We start from the raw sequence: 17,943 nt of genomic DNA, 5'->3' as shown, positions 1-17,943 counted from the left end.
GTGCGTTCGTGTGCTGCTGTCCCTGCGGCTGAGCCCGCACCCCAGCTCCCAGGGCTCTATTTCCAGCCCTCCCAGCGCGGCCGGCAGGATGAGGTGCTGCTCCTCGGCACCCAGGGCGAGATCCTAGAGGGAAGATGCTGCTCTGGTGCAGCCCTGCTGCTGCCTGACCCGAGGTGCTCCAACGAGGGGTGGTCCTTATGCTCCTTCCAGACCAAGCGCAGCTCTGCCAGGAGCTCTCTGCTGCAGTTTCCTATAGCACAAGGGCTCTAAACCCAGGACATCCTTTGCTCTACTCTTCCAGAGCTTAGCTTGGTCTTTTTAAAGGTTCCCAGCCAGTCCTCCTGCAGAGTTCACTTGTCCTTTTCCTGCCTTGCAGCAATGTGGATGCTGGTATTGGAGTGGCTGGATCACTTAGAACCCACTTTGGGTTGCCTGTTTGTCTCCCTGGCCTTGGTCTTTGCCCTACTCAAGAGCATTTGTTAAAGTCCCGTTCTTTTGGTGGTGATGCCTGTGCAATCTGGTCAAAAAGTCAATGGCAGGGCTTGTGTTGCAGGTGGGAGAGCCTTGCTTGGGATGTGAGCCCTACGGTGATAGGGCTGGTTGAGACCTAGAAGAGCTTTCCTGTCTCTGTGCACCTGCAGAATAGCAGAGGGCTTGGTCAGCAGATTGTGGGTAAGGAGCAAGGAGCCTGCAACCGGATTTATTCTTTAGACTAAAAGTAGCTGAACCCCAGAACAAAGCAGCATGTCCCATTGCTGCAGTGCGCTGGGAAAGGGGCTGTTGGTTGAAGCTGCAGCAAGGGAGGTGGTGTGGCTCCAGAGGTGTGAAGTGACTGAGGGGTGTTACCTCTTCATTTGCTCAAAATTGACACTGTTAATCGTGCTTAGCCTCTGTGATTTCCTAGGCCAAAACCAATTCTGATTTCCCATTGAGCTCTGCTTTTCCCATCTAGCCCACTCTGACCTCTCCATCCGACAACAGGCAGGAGGGCAGCAGGGTGATGCCCTAAAGGACTGGTATCTTGACAGGCACTGCAGAGCAGTTTGGGAGCTTTGAGGACACAAGTGAACTCCTTACTTATGTCCACTTGTGTCTCCTCAATGGAGAGTTTGCCTGTACAGACAGCTGCTGGGAAGCACCTCTCCTCTGAGAGATGGGATAGAAGGAAGGTTCTCCAGCCCCGCTGCATGGGGATAGCTGGGCAGAGCCACCCTGTTCCCTCACCTAGGCTGGATCCTCTGCTATACTCCAAGTGGATTTTGTAGGTATTCCTGTGCAGACCAGATCTTGGGGCAGCCTCTGGGAGGAGGGGAGTGTGAACGTACAGCAAGACAATACAGTGCTCTCCATCCCTGTCTTTGACCACGTATGCTCTCTAAGTGAAGCTTGCTGATAGCGCTCAGTGATTCAGAGCAGCAAGGATGAAAGCCCACTGCAGGGAGCTGGTGAAGGATCTGCTAACATATGGGCAGTATGAAGAGTCTGTAAACACATAAAGATTGTGTCTGTCTTAGGAGGCTTCAAGAGCAACAGAGTTAAGGGCTGGAAGGCTGGCCAGGCATACACTATCATGCATATTTGCCTTGTGTTTGTGTTCTGCTAAAGGCATCTACTAAGGACAGCGCTGGGGGCAGGATGTGATAGTGTCTGTCAGGTCTTCTGGTTTGACCCAGGACACCTCTTATGCCACAGGATAAGTGTGCTGAGACACGTGGCCTCAAAGAGCAGATAGACAAAAGACATGGGGAAAAAATCCACCCTAATGGAAAGATCCTGTTTCTGAGTCAGGAAGGCTTTGAGCCACAGATCAGTGATGGAGAGCGATTGAACCTGGGAAGGACCATGGCACATGTGCCAGCATCCTCTGCCCTAGGCGCTGCTGTCAGCCACAGGTAGAAGCAGTGCTCTGCATGCCAGGAACCAGTGGTGGGACCAGCCTAGGGGTGACCCATGAGTGTGTGCCCCCACTCTCACTGCCCATTGCAGCCAAAGGGATTACCCTCAAGTGAGAACTGCCAGGGAAGGACAAGGCAAAAGCCCATCTAGCCCTACCTGCCCTCTGGGACTGGGTTGTCAGGGAGGCTTGATGGTCTTCAGGATGCTCCTTCACAGCTTTCAGAAAGGAGTGGTCCAGGAGTTCTGAGCCACAGGTTACGTCTTTACCATGTTAAATACCCTGCTGTGGACCTATCCACCCTATACTTGCAATCATTTGTTAATTCATAGGTACGTTTTACTTCAGCAACACCTGCCAATGAAATCCACAGGGCAGTTGTGAAGATGTAACCAAGCTCTTCATAAGAAGCTTAAGCTCTGTAAGCTCCTCTTCATTTTAAACCCGCCACCTACTCACTGTGCTGGGTGTCCCAATTCCCACTCATTTCTTGGTCATCTGCTCCATTTTATAGCCCCAGTGATGTTTGCTCCTGAGTCTCTCCCCATTCAAGGATCACTTTGTGTTGTAGATCGTTTTGAGCACTTGTTTCTGCCCTCTCTCTAGTTTTATGGGATGGAGGAGGGAACAGCACTGGTTTAAGCCATAGATGTGTCATGGGTTTCTCCTATGCTATAATTAGATCTGGTTGTTCTGTATTTCCATCATTCATCACAGAACCACAGAAAGATTTAGGCTGGAAGGGACCTCTGGAAGTCACTCAGTCTGCTCCAGGCAGGGCTGCACTCAAAGGCAGGGCAGCTGCTCAGGGCCTAGGCCAGGCAAACGTGGAAATCATATTTCTTAAGGATCTTAAGGATTTCTTAAGGATCATAAGGTCCTTTCCAGCCTTAACTATTCTATGATTCTATAACTCTTCAGAGACTGGAATTTCTCTGGACACTTAAAAGCTGAGGGTCTCTTCTGGGGCATCATTTATGGCGCATTACAACACTCCTGCTTTTCAGATGCTGGTTACACTCTGCCGTTAGGTTGCTTCATAATTGCTCCACCAAGGTATGGACCAAGTCCTGCTTTTCCTGTTTCAACTGTAAATACAAATGACAGTTGATTGCAGGGCACTGTAGTGAGTTGGGAACAGCTTAGACAAGGCAGCCAGCTCCTGTTGCCGGTGGTGTGTGAAGCTCAGCAGCACTCTCAGTGTGCAGGGGGCTGTGCTGCATGCTGCAGCCTCTGGGTGGGAGATTGATTCCTTCCCAGATCTGCCAGAAATGCCCCTGAGTTTATGTTTTCAGGGAGTTCTGCATGCTCAGCCTGCTTCAAGAGTGCATGACCTGCTCGTGACCACTGGAATGCCACAAGGGTGAAGGGACCTCAGTTTCCTGATCTTCTCCCATTCTTGGCTCTGACCCATGTGTCCATCCTCACTAGTTCAGCTGTGTTTGGTGTGTGGAGCCACACTGATGTCTGGCTCTGTTCATGGATGGAGAGCTGCATAGTCTGCCCCAACCTCTCCTAGCTTGTAGTGCTGCTGGATGATAGCATAATCCTTGATTTACTGACACTTCAAGGATGCTGGAGAGGGGCTCTTCATCAGGGACTGCAGTGATAGGACAAGGGGTGATGGGTTCAGACTGAAACAGGGGAAGTTCAGATTGGATATAAGGGAAACCCTCTGCACATCTCCACCTATCTCCAACAGCACCAAGACACCAGGAGGGCACAGGGAGGTTTTCTTTCACTCTTTCAGTCTGGGTCAAACCCCTGTGTATTGTTTTGTATTGCACATGGACTTCTGTGCTGGGCTACTAAGAGCCAAACCCAAAAGCCACCCCATCACTGGGAAAACCTGGGTAAGACTGCGGTGCTGCATTGTGAGCAGTGCCAAGAGCAAACCTTGTTTGCAAAGGGACACAGCGCTGTGCTTTTAATAATTAAACCTAGTCCTAGCTTCCCTGGGGTTCTGGCGGGGTTCAAAAGAGGATCCCATTGTCCCTGAAGGAAGAGGAGCTCAGCACTGCCCACAGAGCCACAGGCCTGCTGGGGCAAGGCAAGGCAGAGATGCCAGCATCCCTCAGCAATTAAATTGGGTAAAACCCTGAGAAAGGCCTCTTATGGAGATGAGATTTGAAGGTGCCTATTTCTCTCCTTTGCCACAGAAGGAGAGCCAGCTCAGGCTTGGAGACTGCATTTTAGACATCTTGGAGCAGACAAATCACAGAATCAGATCCTGGAATGGTTTGGGTTGGAAGGGACCTTAAGATGAGCTGGTTCCAGCTCCCACCTCCAGTGTGTGCACACAGGGATCGCTGAACTGTTGAGCAGTTTGGAAAGATGCGACTGAACCTGCTGATTCTGCCTGCACACCACAAGCATCATCCCCTCCGGACAAGCACAGCTGCTTCGTGCATTAAAACCACGACTGCCACAAGGGACTGATTTCTCCTGCAAAGCCTCTGCAAGGATGCAGGGCTCTGAGCAGCACTGGCTGCACAGCCAAAGCGTTCCGAGCTGAATCAGACCCTCAGTGGCGTTTGGTAACTCCAAAGAGTCACGGAAAGCTGCCCTCAGGAGATGGTCAGCACGATCTGCTCCATCCGCTCCCGTCTGAAGGAGCTCGGGGTGAATTCAAGGCAGCGAAAGCAAAGCTGCAGGATCCCTCCCTGCCCCCTTGCAAGGGCAGGCTCCGCACAGCAGCCTGATATAAATAGCCGGCTTCAGGAAAAGGCACTTTCCGTTCTGGTGTCAGTGCGCTGTAAAGAATAAACAGCTTTCAGAGCTCAAAAAAGCTCTCCTTATGGTCTCAGTATGCAAAACCCTGCATCTGCCGCCGTGTGTGCAGCCCGCTCAGGCATTCGGGGCACGGCAGGAGGCTGCTGGGTGCAGGCAGGGGAGCAGCTACAGGGTGGAGGGGAGGAAAAGCGCTGCGGAGAGCTGGGGTTTGAACTTGGCTGTGGTGTCCACTGTAGGGACATGGAGCGGGAAGCCTTTCCTGCCTGTCCCAGCGCGGCGGGCCACTGGGGGCTGGTCACTCATGGGGCTATCGATGGGGGCACAGGCACCGCTATCCAGCCGTGGTACCCAACGGAGCCAGGCGGGCAGGGAGGGTCCCAGCCTCCCAACAGCACCCAGGGACACGCGGGGACCCCCCATGGGCACAGGGAGCTCCCGTGGGGCGCTGCTGCCCCCCGGTGGCACCGGGCGAGATCGACAGCCCAGGGGTTGGGAAGCAGAACGCGGTGGGAGCGCACCAGGGTCACCGGGGGCTCTCCCAAAGCTATTTCTGCTGCTTTAACTCCTTCTACAACCTCCTTTTGTGCCCCATGAGTGCCTCCATCCCCTCTCCACGCTGCCACTGGAGCAGAGCCCGTCCTGGTCCACCAGTCCTGCTCCAGCTCCTGCTCCCGCACCAGGATGTCCTGTGCTGGGGATCTCCCATCCCAAACCGCTCACCAGGTCCTGCAAGTGCCTGCAGGTGCAGGATATGCTGGGCACAGGACATGGTCCAGCCATTAGAGCGGCACAGCACCAAACCCGTGCACCTATTGTCAGGGAATGGCTTTATTCAGCCTGCTTCGAGCAGACAAACCTTTTCACCTCCCCTCCATTCCGGTTTCCCAACTGCTCCACGATGCTCTCAGGGAAGAACTTCTTCCTAATGTCTAATCTCCATCTGCCCTCCGCATCAATCCCGCTGTCCCTGTCACTGACACAGAGGCTGCACAGCTCCAGTCCCAGCACTGTTTTCAAACTCATTCCGACATTTAATGGACTAATTACAAATCCTGGGTTATTTTGACAGCGGGGAGCATCCCCTGCATCCCAGCGGCGCTCCAGCAGGATTCACCCAGCACATCGGCTGCCCTGCTCCGCTCTGCCCCCGCAACCCGGCCGTTGTGGATGGTGCTTCCCGTGCTGGGTGACTCGGGCCAGCTCCCGGTGCCGCCGCCGCCGCAGCAACAGCAGCAGCAGCAGGGCGCCGGTGCCCCGTTGCCATGGCAGCCCGCGGGCTCGCCCCGCTGCAGCGCGCATGCGCCGGAGGCCGCGCCTCACGGATATGCGGCGGTGGCGCCTGCGCGGGGCGTTCAGAGCCGGGCCCGGTGCCGCTCGCTCCCGGCCATGTCGCTCGGCCCGCTGGACACCGCCCGGCCCGGGCCGGCCTCTCCGCCGAGGGACTTCGGCGGCATCATCCAGACATGCAGCGGCAACGTGCAGCGCATCACGCAGTACAGTGAGTGCCGGGGGGGGAAATGAGGAGCCGGGCCCTCCCGGGGATGGGGGAGCGGAGCCGCGTCCTCCGTGCGCTGTAATCAGTGTCCGCCGGCCCCGGGGGATGCGCGTCCTGCGCTCCCGGTGTTGGTGTCAGAGCTGCGGCCTTCCCCTGTGGGACGGAGCTGGAGCCCGGCGTCACCGGGGGAGAGCCCGGCCGCTCCTGGGCCTGTAGGAGCCGTGAGGGAGGTGTGAGGGGCTGGGGTGGAAGCAGGGAGGCCAAGGTTGTCACCCGCCTTGTGCGGGGTGTCAGGGTGAAGCTGCTGGCGCAGAGGGCTCTGAGGGCTGATGGAACCGGTGTCCAGTGCCTGCTAACCGTGCTGACAGTGTGTGTATTCTATGGACACAGCCGGGTTTGGGTTGGAAGGGACCTTAAAGCTCATCCAGCGCCAACCCAGGGACCCCTTCCACTGGAGCAGCTTGCTCCAAGCCCCTGTGTCCAACCTGGCCTTGAGCACTGCCAGGGATGGGGCAGCCACAGCTTCTCTGGGCACCCTGTGCCAGCGCCTCAGCACCCTCACAGGGAAGAGCTTCTGCCTAAGAGCTCAGCTCAGTCTCCCCTCTGGCAGGTTAAATCCTGCAGGGAATCATTCTGCTGAGCAGGCTGTGGTGCAGTAAATGGTGCTGCAGTTTCTCGGTCATATGGTTGTCATTAGAGAAAGTTCTGGCTATTGTAAGCTAATGGTTAAAATCCTACTACTGATCACTGAAATATTGCTTGCTAAATTAGTCCCCTCCAAAGGAGTGTTTGACATAACCCCTTCCTAAAGATACTGCCTTTGCTGAAAAAGGCAATAACTGGCCAAGTACCCGTGTGTTTTAGGGGTGAGGTCAGTTGAAGATGTTGGTTCTTCTGAAACTGGGCTCCTCCAATTCGATTATACAGCGCTATTAATGTTGCTGAAACTGCTTTGCTTTTGCTCAGTCACGGTCATTTCCTCTTGGTACAGGCATGGCTGGTCCTTGAGTCCATCAAATACCACTGGCAGCCTGGGGATTTTCCCTTCCATGGGACTTCCACAACCCCCTTCTGAGTGCTTCAGATTCTCTTTCTCACAGGACAGGTTGCCCCTGTCTCATGACCAGCAGCTGCCCTATCTCAGTGCTCTGCCTGCCTCAGAGAGAACAAATGGCCATTCAGCTTTTATTGGGGTGGGTGGGAACACACAGCACATCTGACTCAATGTTACGGTAATTTACTTTATTACATGTTTTATAAAAGCTTTCCATTCAAGCCTAGGAGGAGATACTGAAGCCTTAAGCCTGTCCTCACTTCTCCTTTCCTTCTGTGTCAGGAAAACAGGAAGCAAACAATGGGCACTCCTTTGGGGAAACTCTGTAGGCTTAGCATTTCACACAAAACACACAGGAAACTGGTGACCTGAGCAGGCAAAACTGTTGCTTGCAAGACAGTTGCGTGAACTGAGCACCTAGAGCAGAGGTTGAAATGCTTTAAGTGATGTTAAGTGTAGAATAGTCAGTATGTAGAAGGCTTTAGAGTCTAAAACTGAAAGGGTTTGGAGACTGAAAGCTGTTCACTGAGGGGGAAGTCTCTGTTGATACGTACACCAGCTGTCCAAAGAATAAAGGCAAAGAGCTTCAGCCCCATCCTTTGGCCTCCCAAACACTTTGCTCTCATTTTGCTCAGCAATTCATGCATTGCTGTTGGCTGAGATAGACTAAACACAGTGAACTGCTGAACCTGGCTCAGACCAGGGCAAAAAGCCCAGTGCCTGGCATGGAAATGGGACTCACACAAGCATCTCCCCCAGTGGAGGAAAAAATACATCCCCAAGTACCTTGACACTGTAGTGCAAATGCGGTGTGCAAGGTGATACCTGCACACAGAGCATGGTATGTGGGCCTGAGTCAAGTTAAATGGGCAGATGAACTATTCTGACCCTGCTGTGGGTGACAGAGCTGTGGTCTTGCTGCTAGACGGCATCCTGAGCTCGGTGTATACGGCATTGCTAAACAACCCCTCATTGTGTGAGCTAACAGAAGTCTAGAATTCTCAGTGAGACCCTCTCGCTGGGTGCAAAGCTGGAATTCTTGCCTGTTTGCTGATTAAACCACATTGCAGCCCTCCTGAGCTGCCACTGTTAGAAGCCATCGGACATCACTTTAAAAGTGGTCGTTGTATGAATGTGATATTCTTCAGCAGCACCTTTAGCCAACTGCAGCAGCTTACTCCAGGCTGAAAACAGGAATTACACCAGTACGATATCACTGAATTACTAAACTCGTGGGGTAATTCAACTCAGTTCTGCTGCCTTTTCTATAATAAGCTGCACCTCCTCAGCTTTGCCTCTCTCTGTGCTGATGGAGTAGCATGATTTCATGGTTGATTTGCACCCATGGAACCTTGTACTGCTGTCAACAAGTGCTGTAGCCAGCATCCTTAGTAATGCTAAACATCTTGCAGCCACAGTATAGAGCGGATCAGTTTGTTAAGCTGTCAAAAAGAGAGAACTTGGTACTTGCTTTTCAGATACGTAATGGTTTGGCGTGGTTCATTGTGTGTCTGCATGATCACCAGTGCCTACACAAGGAACACAGTGGGAAAACAGGAGGTAGGGGAGAAAGAGGGCTGGAATAGCTCTTCTCGCTACCGCATGATGTCAGATTGACGCAAACTGACCATGAAGTGCATCAGTGCTATCTGCTGCTCTTGAAAGATTGTTTGTGCCAGTGCTGTGGAAGGTTTGGGCTATTATGAGTGGACAAATTCAGATATTCAGATATAGTTTAACTGATAGGAAGATGAATGCACAAGGTTTTCGCCCCACAGACTTGTCTTCAGGGGATGTGTGGCTCGCTATCACTTATCTGAAAGTTAGTCTGTTAGGGTGGATCATGTCTAAATGAAGTGTTTAAAATACACTCTGCATTTAAAGCAAAGAGCATAAGCGCTGTCTTACCAGTGTGAGTTAAGTCAAACATTGAGAGGAGCCCTATAGAGAAAGCTAGAAGAATACATTAAAGAAGCAATAAAATACACCAGAATTTGTCTTACTAACTCGTCATGTGATCTCTTTATCTTCAGCTGCACAAATACGGAATTTGATGAGCCAGTTGGGAACCAAGCAGGATTCCAGCAAGCTTCAGGAGAACTTGTAAGTATTAAATAAGCTAACATTTGTATAGGTTCTCTTCCATTTCTGTCTGTATTCTTAAAGGAGCTGGGCTACTTGCTTTGGGGAGATGCTTTATTTGATAGATTTAATAAAGTTCTACAAAACAAACGTGACTAGATACATTAAGTAGTTTACTAGATGAATTAAGGCATTCATTCAGGATTCTGGAGAAGCCATTCAAAACTGGTGGATAACAATGGTTAGAAATGGTGTAGCTTATTTTAAAAGGGTAGTAGTCCATCAGCCATGCATTAGCTGTACTCTTGAGGACTAGCCATAGTAGCTTTGCTTGCAGTTTAGATGAAATTAATGCCATACTAGGTACTTGGTCCTCGCATAAGAGCAACAAAGAAAAATGACAGACCCATAATAGTTGAACAAGTAGCTGTAGTACAGATGGATCTAGGCACTACAAAGTTTAGCAATCTTATATGGCAGCCAAAATGCCACATGTGCTTTCAGAAGAAGAGTATGTCAGTGGGGGGACAGTAGAGGAGACATTAAACAGGCATAGTTCAGACTGACTCCTACAGAGACTGAACAGGAAGACTGTATGTCTGTGCATGTTCTCAGACTTGTAAAGCATAAATAGCAAGTGATGAGAAGAATAATTTCTGGAGTCAGAAAAGGAAACTTGAAAGTTCTTCCATTACCTCCTCATGTGACTGTACCTCCAATCTTGGAATATGCAACTTCCCCATCTTCTATAACAGCTGGTTTTTGGGGAAGTTCATATGCTACATTTGAAGGATGAGATCAGCCTGTTTCGGAGAGAAAAGAATTTGTTTGCTCGGTTGACTGAGTCTGAATTGAATCAGATTGAAGAACTAATCACTAGTGACCAAACATGTAATTTTGTTGTCAAAAAGGCCCTCTTCTGGGTGAGAACAGTTGCACTCCACAGAGCATCAGCTGCCATACAAATTGCATACAAAAATGCAGGGGTGGTTTATTTGGCTCACATACTGCAGGTCAACTTATACAATAATGCAGCCTGAATACTTCCCATTTTTGTGTTTATTGGGCTGTAATGGGTGACTTTCACTCACTTGTATCCACTGAACACTAAAAGATTGGTTCTTGGTTTAGTGTTTTGTGTCTTCTAGTTTGCATTATTAGCTTTTATGCATATGGCTGCAAAATACAATGTGTGGTTCTGTTCTCTGTAAAGCACTGTTTCTCATAAACTGCAACTTTGAAGGTAATGTCAAGACACCACCTTGTACATCAGGGGCACCAGTGTCTCTCTGTAATGTGGTACAAAGGAAGGTGCGGCTGCACCAGATCCTGTGCAGCAATAGCTGTGAACTGCAGCTATTGGAATTGCTGGAAAACATAAAGGCTCAAGGGAAAGCCTTGCATTTCTCAAAGCAGAAGCTGGATCCTTCCTCTCTGACCACCAATTTGCACATAAATGTAAGAATTTAGTATCGCCCAGTCTGTACTTTTATCAAATGTACATGAACCAATGGTGGTTGCCAGGTGAACAGTTAGTTGCCAACTGTACCACAAGGAATTCACGCTGAAAGACTGTGTTCACTGAATAAAGTTGTCTCTCCCTTGAATTTCTCTTTCTTATGCCATGGGAGAAAAGTATCTTTTTAAAACTACTGAATTACACCAGTTAGCAGGGAGCACAGAACTTTGAATCTTTCTATAAACATAGTCCAGAGTCAATGTAAAAGCTAGAAGTACATCTCTCATACATTAGGATGACAAAAAAAAACCCCACCATAAAGATATGTAATCTCAGGACCCCTACTCAGTCACTATTCTGGAAATTCAAATGCTCAGAGACTGCTTTTTAGGCAGAAGCTTGTGTAACTGCTTTCGAACTTCTGTTTCAGACAACAGCTACAGCATTCTGCAAACCGCCTTGCCAAAGAGACCAATGAATACCTAAAGGAGTTGGGGTCTCTACCGCTCCCTCTGTCTGCTTCTGAACAGGTCAGCACACAGAATTTGGCTGGATCTACTTTTAAATAGCTCATTTCAGGAAACTAGCTTAGAGCACAGACTCACAAAGCTTGAACTGGTACAGCTGAAGAGGCAGCTGCCTTTTCTGGTGAAGAATGGTGGTGAAGTAGGGAAAAAAACTGGGTACATCCCAGCTGCTTGTATGACACTGGGAAGACAGTATTTCCCAGTGGGAAATAGGTATAAAACTTGCTCACATGAGAGTAAGAAGCTCTAAATGTTTGGGAAGAGCTGAGCATGTCTTTTGGAATACATATCTGAAAAATAAACCTGTCACAAGGTGCCTGGTGATGTGAGCATTGTTTTAGGATAACTCCTTGCAAACGGCACGTCAGTGTGAAATGTGATCATGCCAAAAAGCCTTTCCCTGCATGTGATTTATCTGGGGGGAGAAGCTGACTCACCTTGCTCCTATTTGAATACAGGAAAATACATCAAGGCATTGAATATGACTGTCTCTCTTGCCAAATGGTCTTTTGAGTTCCTCCTTCCCATGGGAAAGAGAAAGGACAGTCTTCTGCTGTTGTCATTTTCCTTCTGGTTTAAATCACTGCCATGCTTTGTGGGAGGATCTGTGGATATGGGTCAGCAGATGTTGTCTTAGTCTGTATTTAAAGGTTTCTATGCCAGTTGTAAGCATGGCCATGGTTTGCCTGATTGTTCAGCAGTTATTGTTCAGTTAATCTCCCCCTGGTAAATAAATTCCTATCACGTGCGTAGCAGTGAATGCAGCAGTGACTTTTGAAGCCTAATGAAGCCTGTGGGAACAGTCCAGTCAAAATCTGCAGGAGCTGGCATCAACATGCTGAGGATCTCCTCTGGCAGAAGGGCTGTTGCTTCCAGATAGCTCAGATGGAAGCTGCAGTGTATTCTGAGGCTGCTGTAGTGACTTAAAATAGGAAAAATAAATAATTGAAAACATTTATTTCCTTGAAATTGCTGTTGAATTGATACAAACTCATTGAAGGATTCCAGCACTGGAAAGCTGCAATTTGAGACAGCTGTTGGGAATCTCTCTAATGGAAAACGTAAGAACTGATCAGAGTGTCCTATAGAGGCTGAAAAAGTTGATACTGTAAAATGAAGATGAAACAGGGTACTGCAAGTAATGTAAATTCCATTTTGTGATTTTTGTGCCACCCCTTGTCTCAGCTTTTAAACTGAAATGGTTATTGGGACTAAGAATGTTTTCTGATCAAATATCAGCAGGCTTGTAGTGTGGCATGGCTGGAAGAGATGGCTTATGAAACTGTGGTCACGGTGTTGTCATTAATCCTGGAAGTGTGGGGCTTCCTGTATTTGTAAGAAAGTTAAGGGGGATGTCTTACTAGGACAAGAGAAAGTTAAGTACTACCAGGTTGGCTAAGTAAAGGAATGGGGGGGTAAAGGCATTGTAGGTATCCAAAAGGTATATAATTAAATGGGGGAGATTACTGGGATGTGGTCTGAATAAAAGTAATGGTGTAGAAGACCTCTATTTCAGACTTCAGACTAGGTTGAAAGCAGAGAACCTTATTACACAGAACTATTCTGCACTAGGTAAAGCATAGAGCATTTGGCACAACCGGTTAAAATATGGTGGGCTTTTTGTTCTCTCCAGTGCCCCAGAATGCTGGAACCAAAAGACACTTTGAGTGCCAACATTTGTTGTTGTTATGATGATGGTGTTTTCCTCAGTCTGACAGTTCCATTATCATGAATGGCAATATCTGAACACTTCTTTTTGTGTCAATTCTTTAGCGCCAACAGAGACTTCAGAAAGAACGTTTAATGAATGACTTCTCCGCGGCCTTAAATAACTTCCAGGCAGTCCAGAGGCGAGTGTCAGAGAAGGAAAAAGAGACTGTAGCAAGGGCAAGAGCTGGCTCCCGCATCTCTGTGAGTATTTGGAGGAATTCTGTATTGATAAAGCAAAGTCTTCTGAGAGATCTTGTACTTCACCATCTTGTACCAACTTCATAGCTGTCTACAGACACATTGCCGAGTGCAGTTGATGCCTCAGTGTAGTTTTGTCATTTAAGATGTTTTAAGTAGGCACTCATTTCAGTGTACCCCTTGTCAATGTTAGCAGAGGAGGGAAGGAATCCTGGTAGTTGCAAATGTTGTGAAGGATGAGATGCACAGTCACAGTATAGTTAATAGCCAAGTATTGCAGGCTTGCTTTTTGCCTGACATCAGCCCTAGATTATAACATTTAAGAGGTCATTTGGAAGCTTTCCACACCTTAAATTACACCTTAAGTCTCACACAATGTTTCTTTATTTTCTTATAGCTTGTCTCACTACTGTCTCCAGTGTATGTTCAAAACCTTCTCCCTGTTACGTTTTCACAAATCCCTGTAGCTACTAAAAACTCATAATAAAAAGGCCAATGAAAGCATTTCTCTCCCCTTGCCTTGGGGCTCTGTTAGGTGTGCATTCCGAGTTTCTACCAGGGAGCACATTTATCCTTCGGGTTATGTTCTAAACCTTTGGTACATATTGGGAACGGACGTGGCAAACAACATCTGAGTAAAGGGACTCACTGCTTCTGATTGTACAGTTGCCTCTGATTTGCAGAGATAATCTGAATTTAAAAACTAAATGTAAAGATGAGTCTAGATCTAATCTTAATTAACTTAAATCTGGAAGCTAAAGGGACAGTGGCGTTCTTGGAGAACTCTCTGGACAGTTTATGCCTTTGTTTTCAAGATACTCCTGTTGATTTTACAAGGGGTCTTGGTAGTCTGTGAGACTCACAACTCCTTTATCTCTTCCAGGCAGATGAGCGGTTCAGAGAAGAACAGCTCGTTTCATTTGACAGGTAACAACTTCTTGTCCTCTTGATGTTATACTTTTAACTATAAAAATGTCTCAAGTTTTGATGCAAGGTATGTCAGTGTAACTTGGGCCAGGCTCTGATAACTGAATGCAAAGCAGAAAGATTTGAAATGCAATTATTACAGCACTTGTCATACACAATGTACAAAATTAACTGCACACAACAGGATTTTATCCTCCTTAAACGTAGCTTGTGTGATTATTGCCCTGAGGAAAATAGTCACCTTTCAGACAGTAACAGTATCTGTTTTAGTAGATAGCTAAGTTTATAAAATGCTGTATCAACTCTACGGTGTGGTAAAGAGGACATTCCATAAGCTTCTGTGATCACTGTACCGGTTTCTACTGTATGTGTGAGAAAACTGGTATGAAATCTGCTGGCCAGTCTGTATAAGTCCTTTAAGAAGAGACCTAGCTTACATGTCCCATCCCTCTGCAGATGTTGTCACAGATGAGTGCTGTCTCTATACAGTTGCAGGACCAGGAACCTGGGGGTTGTTCTGTAGAAAACCTTTCAAGTTTCAACTCGCTGCTGCTTTACTTACAAAGGGAGGGTGGAAGTCGCTATGCACAGAGAAAGAGTTGTAATTTCTGTCCATCTTTTTCCAGTGGTGAAGATTGGAATCAAATGCAGTCTCAGGAAGAAGATGTGGCAATAACTGAACAGGACCTTGAACTCATTAAAGAAAGAGAAACAGCAATCAGGCAATTAGAGGTGACCAGTAGATCCTGCATAGTTAACAGTACTGGGAGATAAACCAAAGAGGTCGTGCAGTGCTAATTAATGGGATGGGCTGAGGAGATCTGAAGGTGGAGTAACAAGAGTTCCTTGTAGAGAGGATTGATACCAAGATCAATCTCCCTGCTCCTGTTGAATGAGAATAGGTATATTTTCCTTCGGTGTTGACTGGTGGTCTTTCAGATGGCAGGAGCAACTCGTAGTACAATGTTCATCTCAATTCCATACTGTGCTAATTGCTAGTGGGATGAATCAAATATGTAGTGGCAGGAATATTGTAGGCTCCTGTGTTAATCCCAGCTTCCACAGATAGCAGCATCAAGTCACCTCAGACAGTGACTGATGGCATCTGTTCTGACGCTTTGAGCAATGATCAGAAGAGGTACTAAGAATGAGGCTTAGAAACATTGGAACCAGTGTTTGTTGTAACTTGTTAAACTGTTATCTTCAGGCAGACATTTTGGATGTCAATCAGATATTTAAGGATTTAGCCATGATGATTCATGACCAAGGAGATATGATTGGTAAGTGTGTTTGGGTAATGGGAAGTCTCTTCTTAGTTCAATTACATGTTTTGCCTACATAGATTAAATTTTCTAGTATATTGCATAAAAAGGATTGCATTTCTGATTTATTTTCTTAAACACTGAAGCTCTGAAGTGTTTTACATTGAGTTCTTTATTTTTCCATAGATAGCATAGAGGCAAATGTGGAAAGTGCAGAAGTCCATGTGGAGAGAGCCAGTGAGCAGTTACAGAGAGCTGCCTATTATCAGGTAAATTCTGTAGGCTTGCGGTATTGGTAGTGTATAGTTGAGCAGTAACAGAACAGGCGTAGCAAGGCATGTACAGAGGTTTGCAGCGCACCAGACAACCCAAACCACTCTGTGATTTAAACTGTAGAAATGCCATACTATTTCTATACCAACCCCAAGTGACCAAGAGAAAGATGTATGAGAAAACTACTGAAGATGTTTGGCTTTCTTTGAAGCTGTAGTCTCGTCTAATAGGATGAAAAGTGGTAGGTGATGTCATGTTCTCTTTTTGTAGCCAACGTGCAGTAAAGCTTGCATTTTCCTTTAGAGAAGCAGAACTTGTCACATTCTGACTTAACTGCATCCCTTAGACCACATGCTCCTACAACTAAGGCATTTATCTGTAGGATCATGCAGTTTAAGGAATATGTAAAAGTGTTCAGACTACACTGGTTACTTCTCTTGAGTAAGCATGGGCATCTAGTGCTCTGGTTCACCGAAGTTAGCACCATTAACTGGTAGACCTGCTTTTTCCTCTTGTCATCTGCTTCTGGTGTCAGTGGCTTTTCTTGTTTTTCCTTTTATTAGAAGAAATCCCGTAAGAAGATCTGCATCCTGATTCTTGGTCTTGCTGTGACTTCTGTAATCATAGGATTCATTATCTGGCACACAACAGGATGAAATCTTCCCATGGAACCTAATCTCGTTGCTGAGATCTTTTTCCCCCCCTCAGAGCGAACAGGCTGACAAGTCTCAAAATTGAATTGACCACCCTGAGAGAGCACAAGCTGGAACTACTTCTAGTCATAGATATTAGCAACTAATGTGCAGATAACTAGTATATGGAATTAGCGAGCCATGGAGACGGTATTTATCAGTTTATATACAAACTATATTGTTTTATGTAACTAAAATCTTGTGGGTTTGCTTTCTGTAATGTATTATTCCCTGTCCCAACTGTATGCTGAAGTGTGATTGATAATTGGAGATTTCTTGTTGTTGATGAGTGACACAACATTAACATTTTATATGTATAGGTAACTTTGTTGGACTGGAATAAGAATGGCATTCAATGATGGCACAACACCGATTCACATCACCTTAATCCAGCAGTTTCTAAAGTCTCCAGGATCTGCCCCATGGTTTTATTAGTCTCCAAGTGGCTGTGGTCCTAGATTCCCTTCAAGAGGTGTTGTTGCCGATTGGAAAGGCAAGAAGTATGCATGGGTGATAGCTGGAACCACTGGGTGCTGGTCAGTTCAGCCTCAAGACTTGTCATTGTGGTGATGAATTTTTTGAGCGTGGTTGGGGTTGTTCTTTCCCAAAATGCCTCATTTGAGGACAGGATCTTCTTTGACTTTAAATCTAACACTGCAACTTCCTTAGAGAAACTAGCTGGTGGTTTACTGTTGGACAGGCAAATATCTTCCAATGCTGACTCTCAAGCACTAGAAATACAGAGTTTTAGCTGTTCACTCCTAAGTGGTTTTAGAAGCTTCCAGGGAGAAAATCACACAAAGATGAGGAAGTGGGCACCTAAGTTTACAGGATAGATGAGTATTAGCTGAAATCTTGCTTCTGAAGAAGTGCTCTTGAAGCTCACTTGTAGTGCACTAGTAAAGATTATGTGGGGCTTGTGAACATCTGGTATTTTCCACTCTTTATGAACCGGAAAGTGCAGGAACTGTTTGAGTGAAGTGTGGTGCTTTTCAGGCTAAGGATGTGTGTGCAATTGAAAAGAGTGCTGGTTCCAGCTGTCTTGCTTCCCAAGCTGGACAGGATCGAGCAGCCACTCCCCCCTTCAACGTAGCTCTGAGCTGACATGCACTGAGGGAACACTAATCTGCCCAAAGCCCAATGGAGTGCGGTAAATGCAGCATACTGACTCATTTTGTATTTAATCCTTATTCCATGTCTCCTGTATAATAAAGTCAATGTGAAAGCTGGGAAGGGAGTGCATTCTCCCACTTCCACAGTGGTTTGCACTATTGCGCCGTCATTCCATCGAATAACCGTCAATAAACACTTTTAAAAGTCTATCTTGGAGCTTCTTTCTCTTGCAGTTTGGACACTGGCACTGGTTTGTGGTTCCCTCTGTAAGCAGGGTAGAAGACTTTACATGTTACAGCTGTCTCTCCTCCAGCTTCAGTTCTGTGGTCTCGTTCTGAAGAATGAAACGAGTGAATTGCTTTCACTTGGACACACACAAAGCTTCTGTGCAACAGTCAATGGCAGAAACATGAATCTGATGCCTAGATCAGTGTTGGGTCAACTTTGACCATTTGCCTGCTGCTGCAGCTTGGAGTCTTTGCTGAGCCTGTGTGGTGAAATCAGACTTGAAAGCAAGGAACCAG

At 47.2% G+C, this 17,943-nt stretch overlaps 1 protein-coding gene across 1 annotated transcript in view; it reads left to right on the top strand.

The window, feature by feature from the left end:
- Positions 1 to 17,626, top strand: part of STX12 (syntaxin 12) — a 350,272-nt gene extending 332,646 nt beyond the window's left edge. The window contains exons 2-10 of the mRNA XM_061360729.1: positions 5,984 to 6,125; positions 9,210 to 9,279; positions 11,148 to 11,247; positions 13,018 to 13,155; positions 14,036 to 14,079; positions 14,706 to 14,811; positions 15,287 to 15,359; positions 15,528 to 15,610; positions 16,178 to 17,626. Coding sequence (XP_061216713.1) covers positions 6,014 to 6,125; positions 9,210 to 9,279; positions 11,148 to 11,247; positions 13,018 to 13,155; positions 14,036 to 14,079; positions 14,706 to 14,811; positions 15,287 to 15,359; positions 15,528 to 15,610; positions 16,178 to 16,270 — 819 coding nt within the window. The 5' untranslated portion in view covers positions 5,984 to 6,013 and the 3' untranslated portion in view covers positions 16,271 to 17,626. The remainder of the gene's footprint in view (positions 1 to 5,983; positions 6,126 to 9,209; positions 9,280 to 11,147; positions 11,248 to 13,017; positions 13,156 to 14,035; positions 14,080 to 14,705; positions 14,812 to 15,286; positions 15,360 to 15,527; positions 15,611 to 16,177) is intronic.
- The last annotated feature ends 317 nt before the right edge of the window (positions 17,627 to 17,943 follow it).

The sequence above is a fragment of the Neopsephotus bourkii genome, unplaced genomic scaffold (genome assembly GCF_033783945.1).
Source record: "Neopsephotus bourkii isolate Nb327-2 ecotype Australia unplaced genomic scaffold, CSIRO-AGI_Nbou_v1 NB_1036, whole genome shotgun sequence".
NCBI classification, from domain to species: Eukaryota; Metazoa; Chordata; class Aves; order Psittaciformes; family Psittacidae; genus Neopsephotus; species Neopsephotus bourkii.
This window is presented reverse-complemented; position numbering and strand designations above follow the sequence as displayed.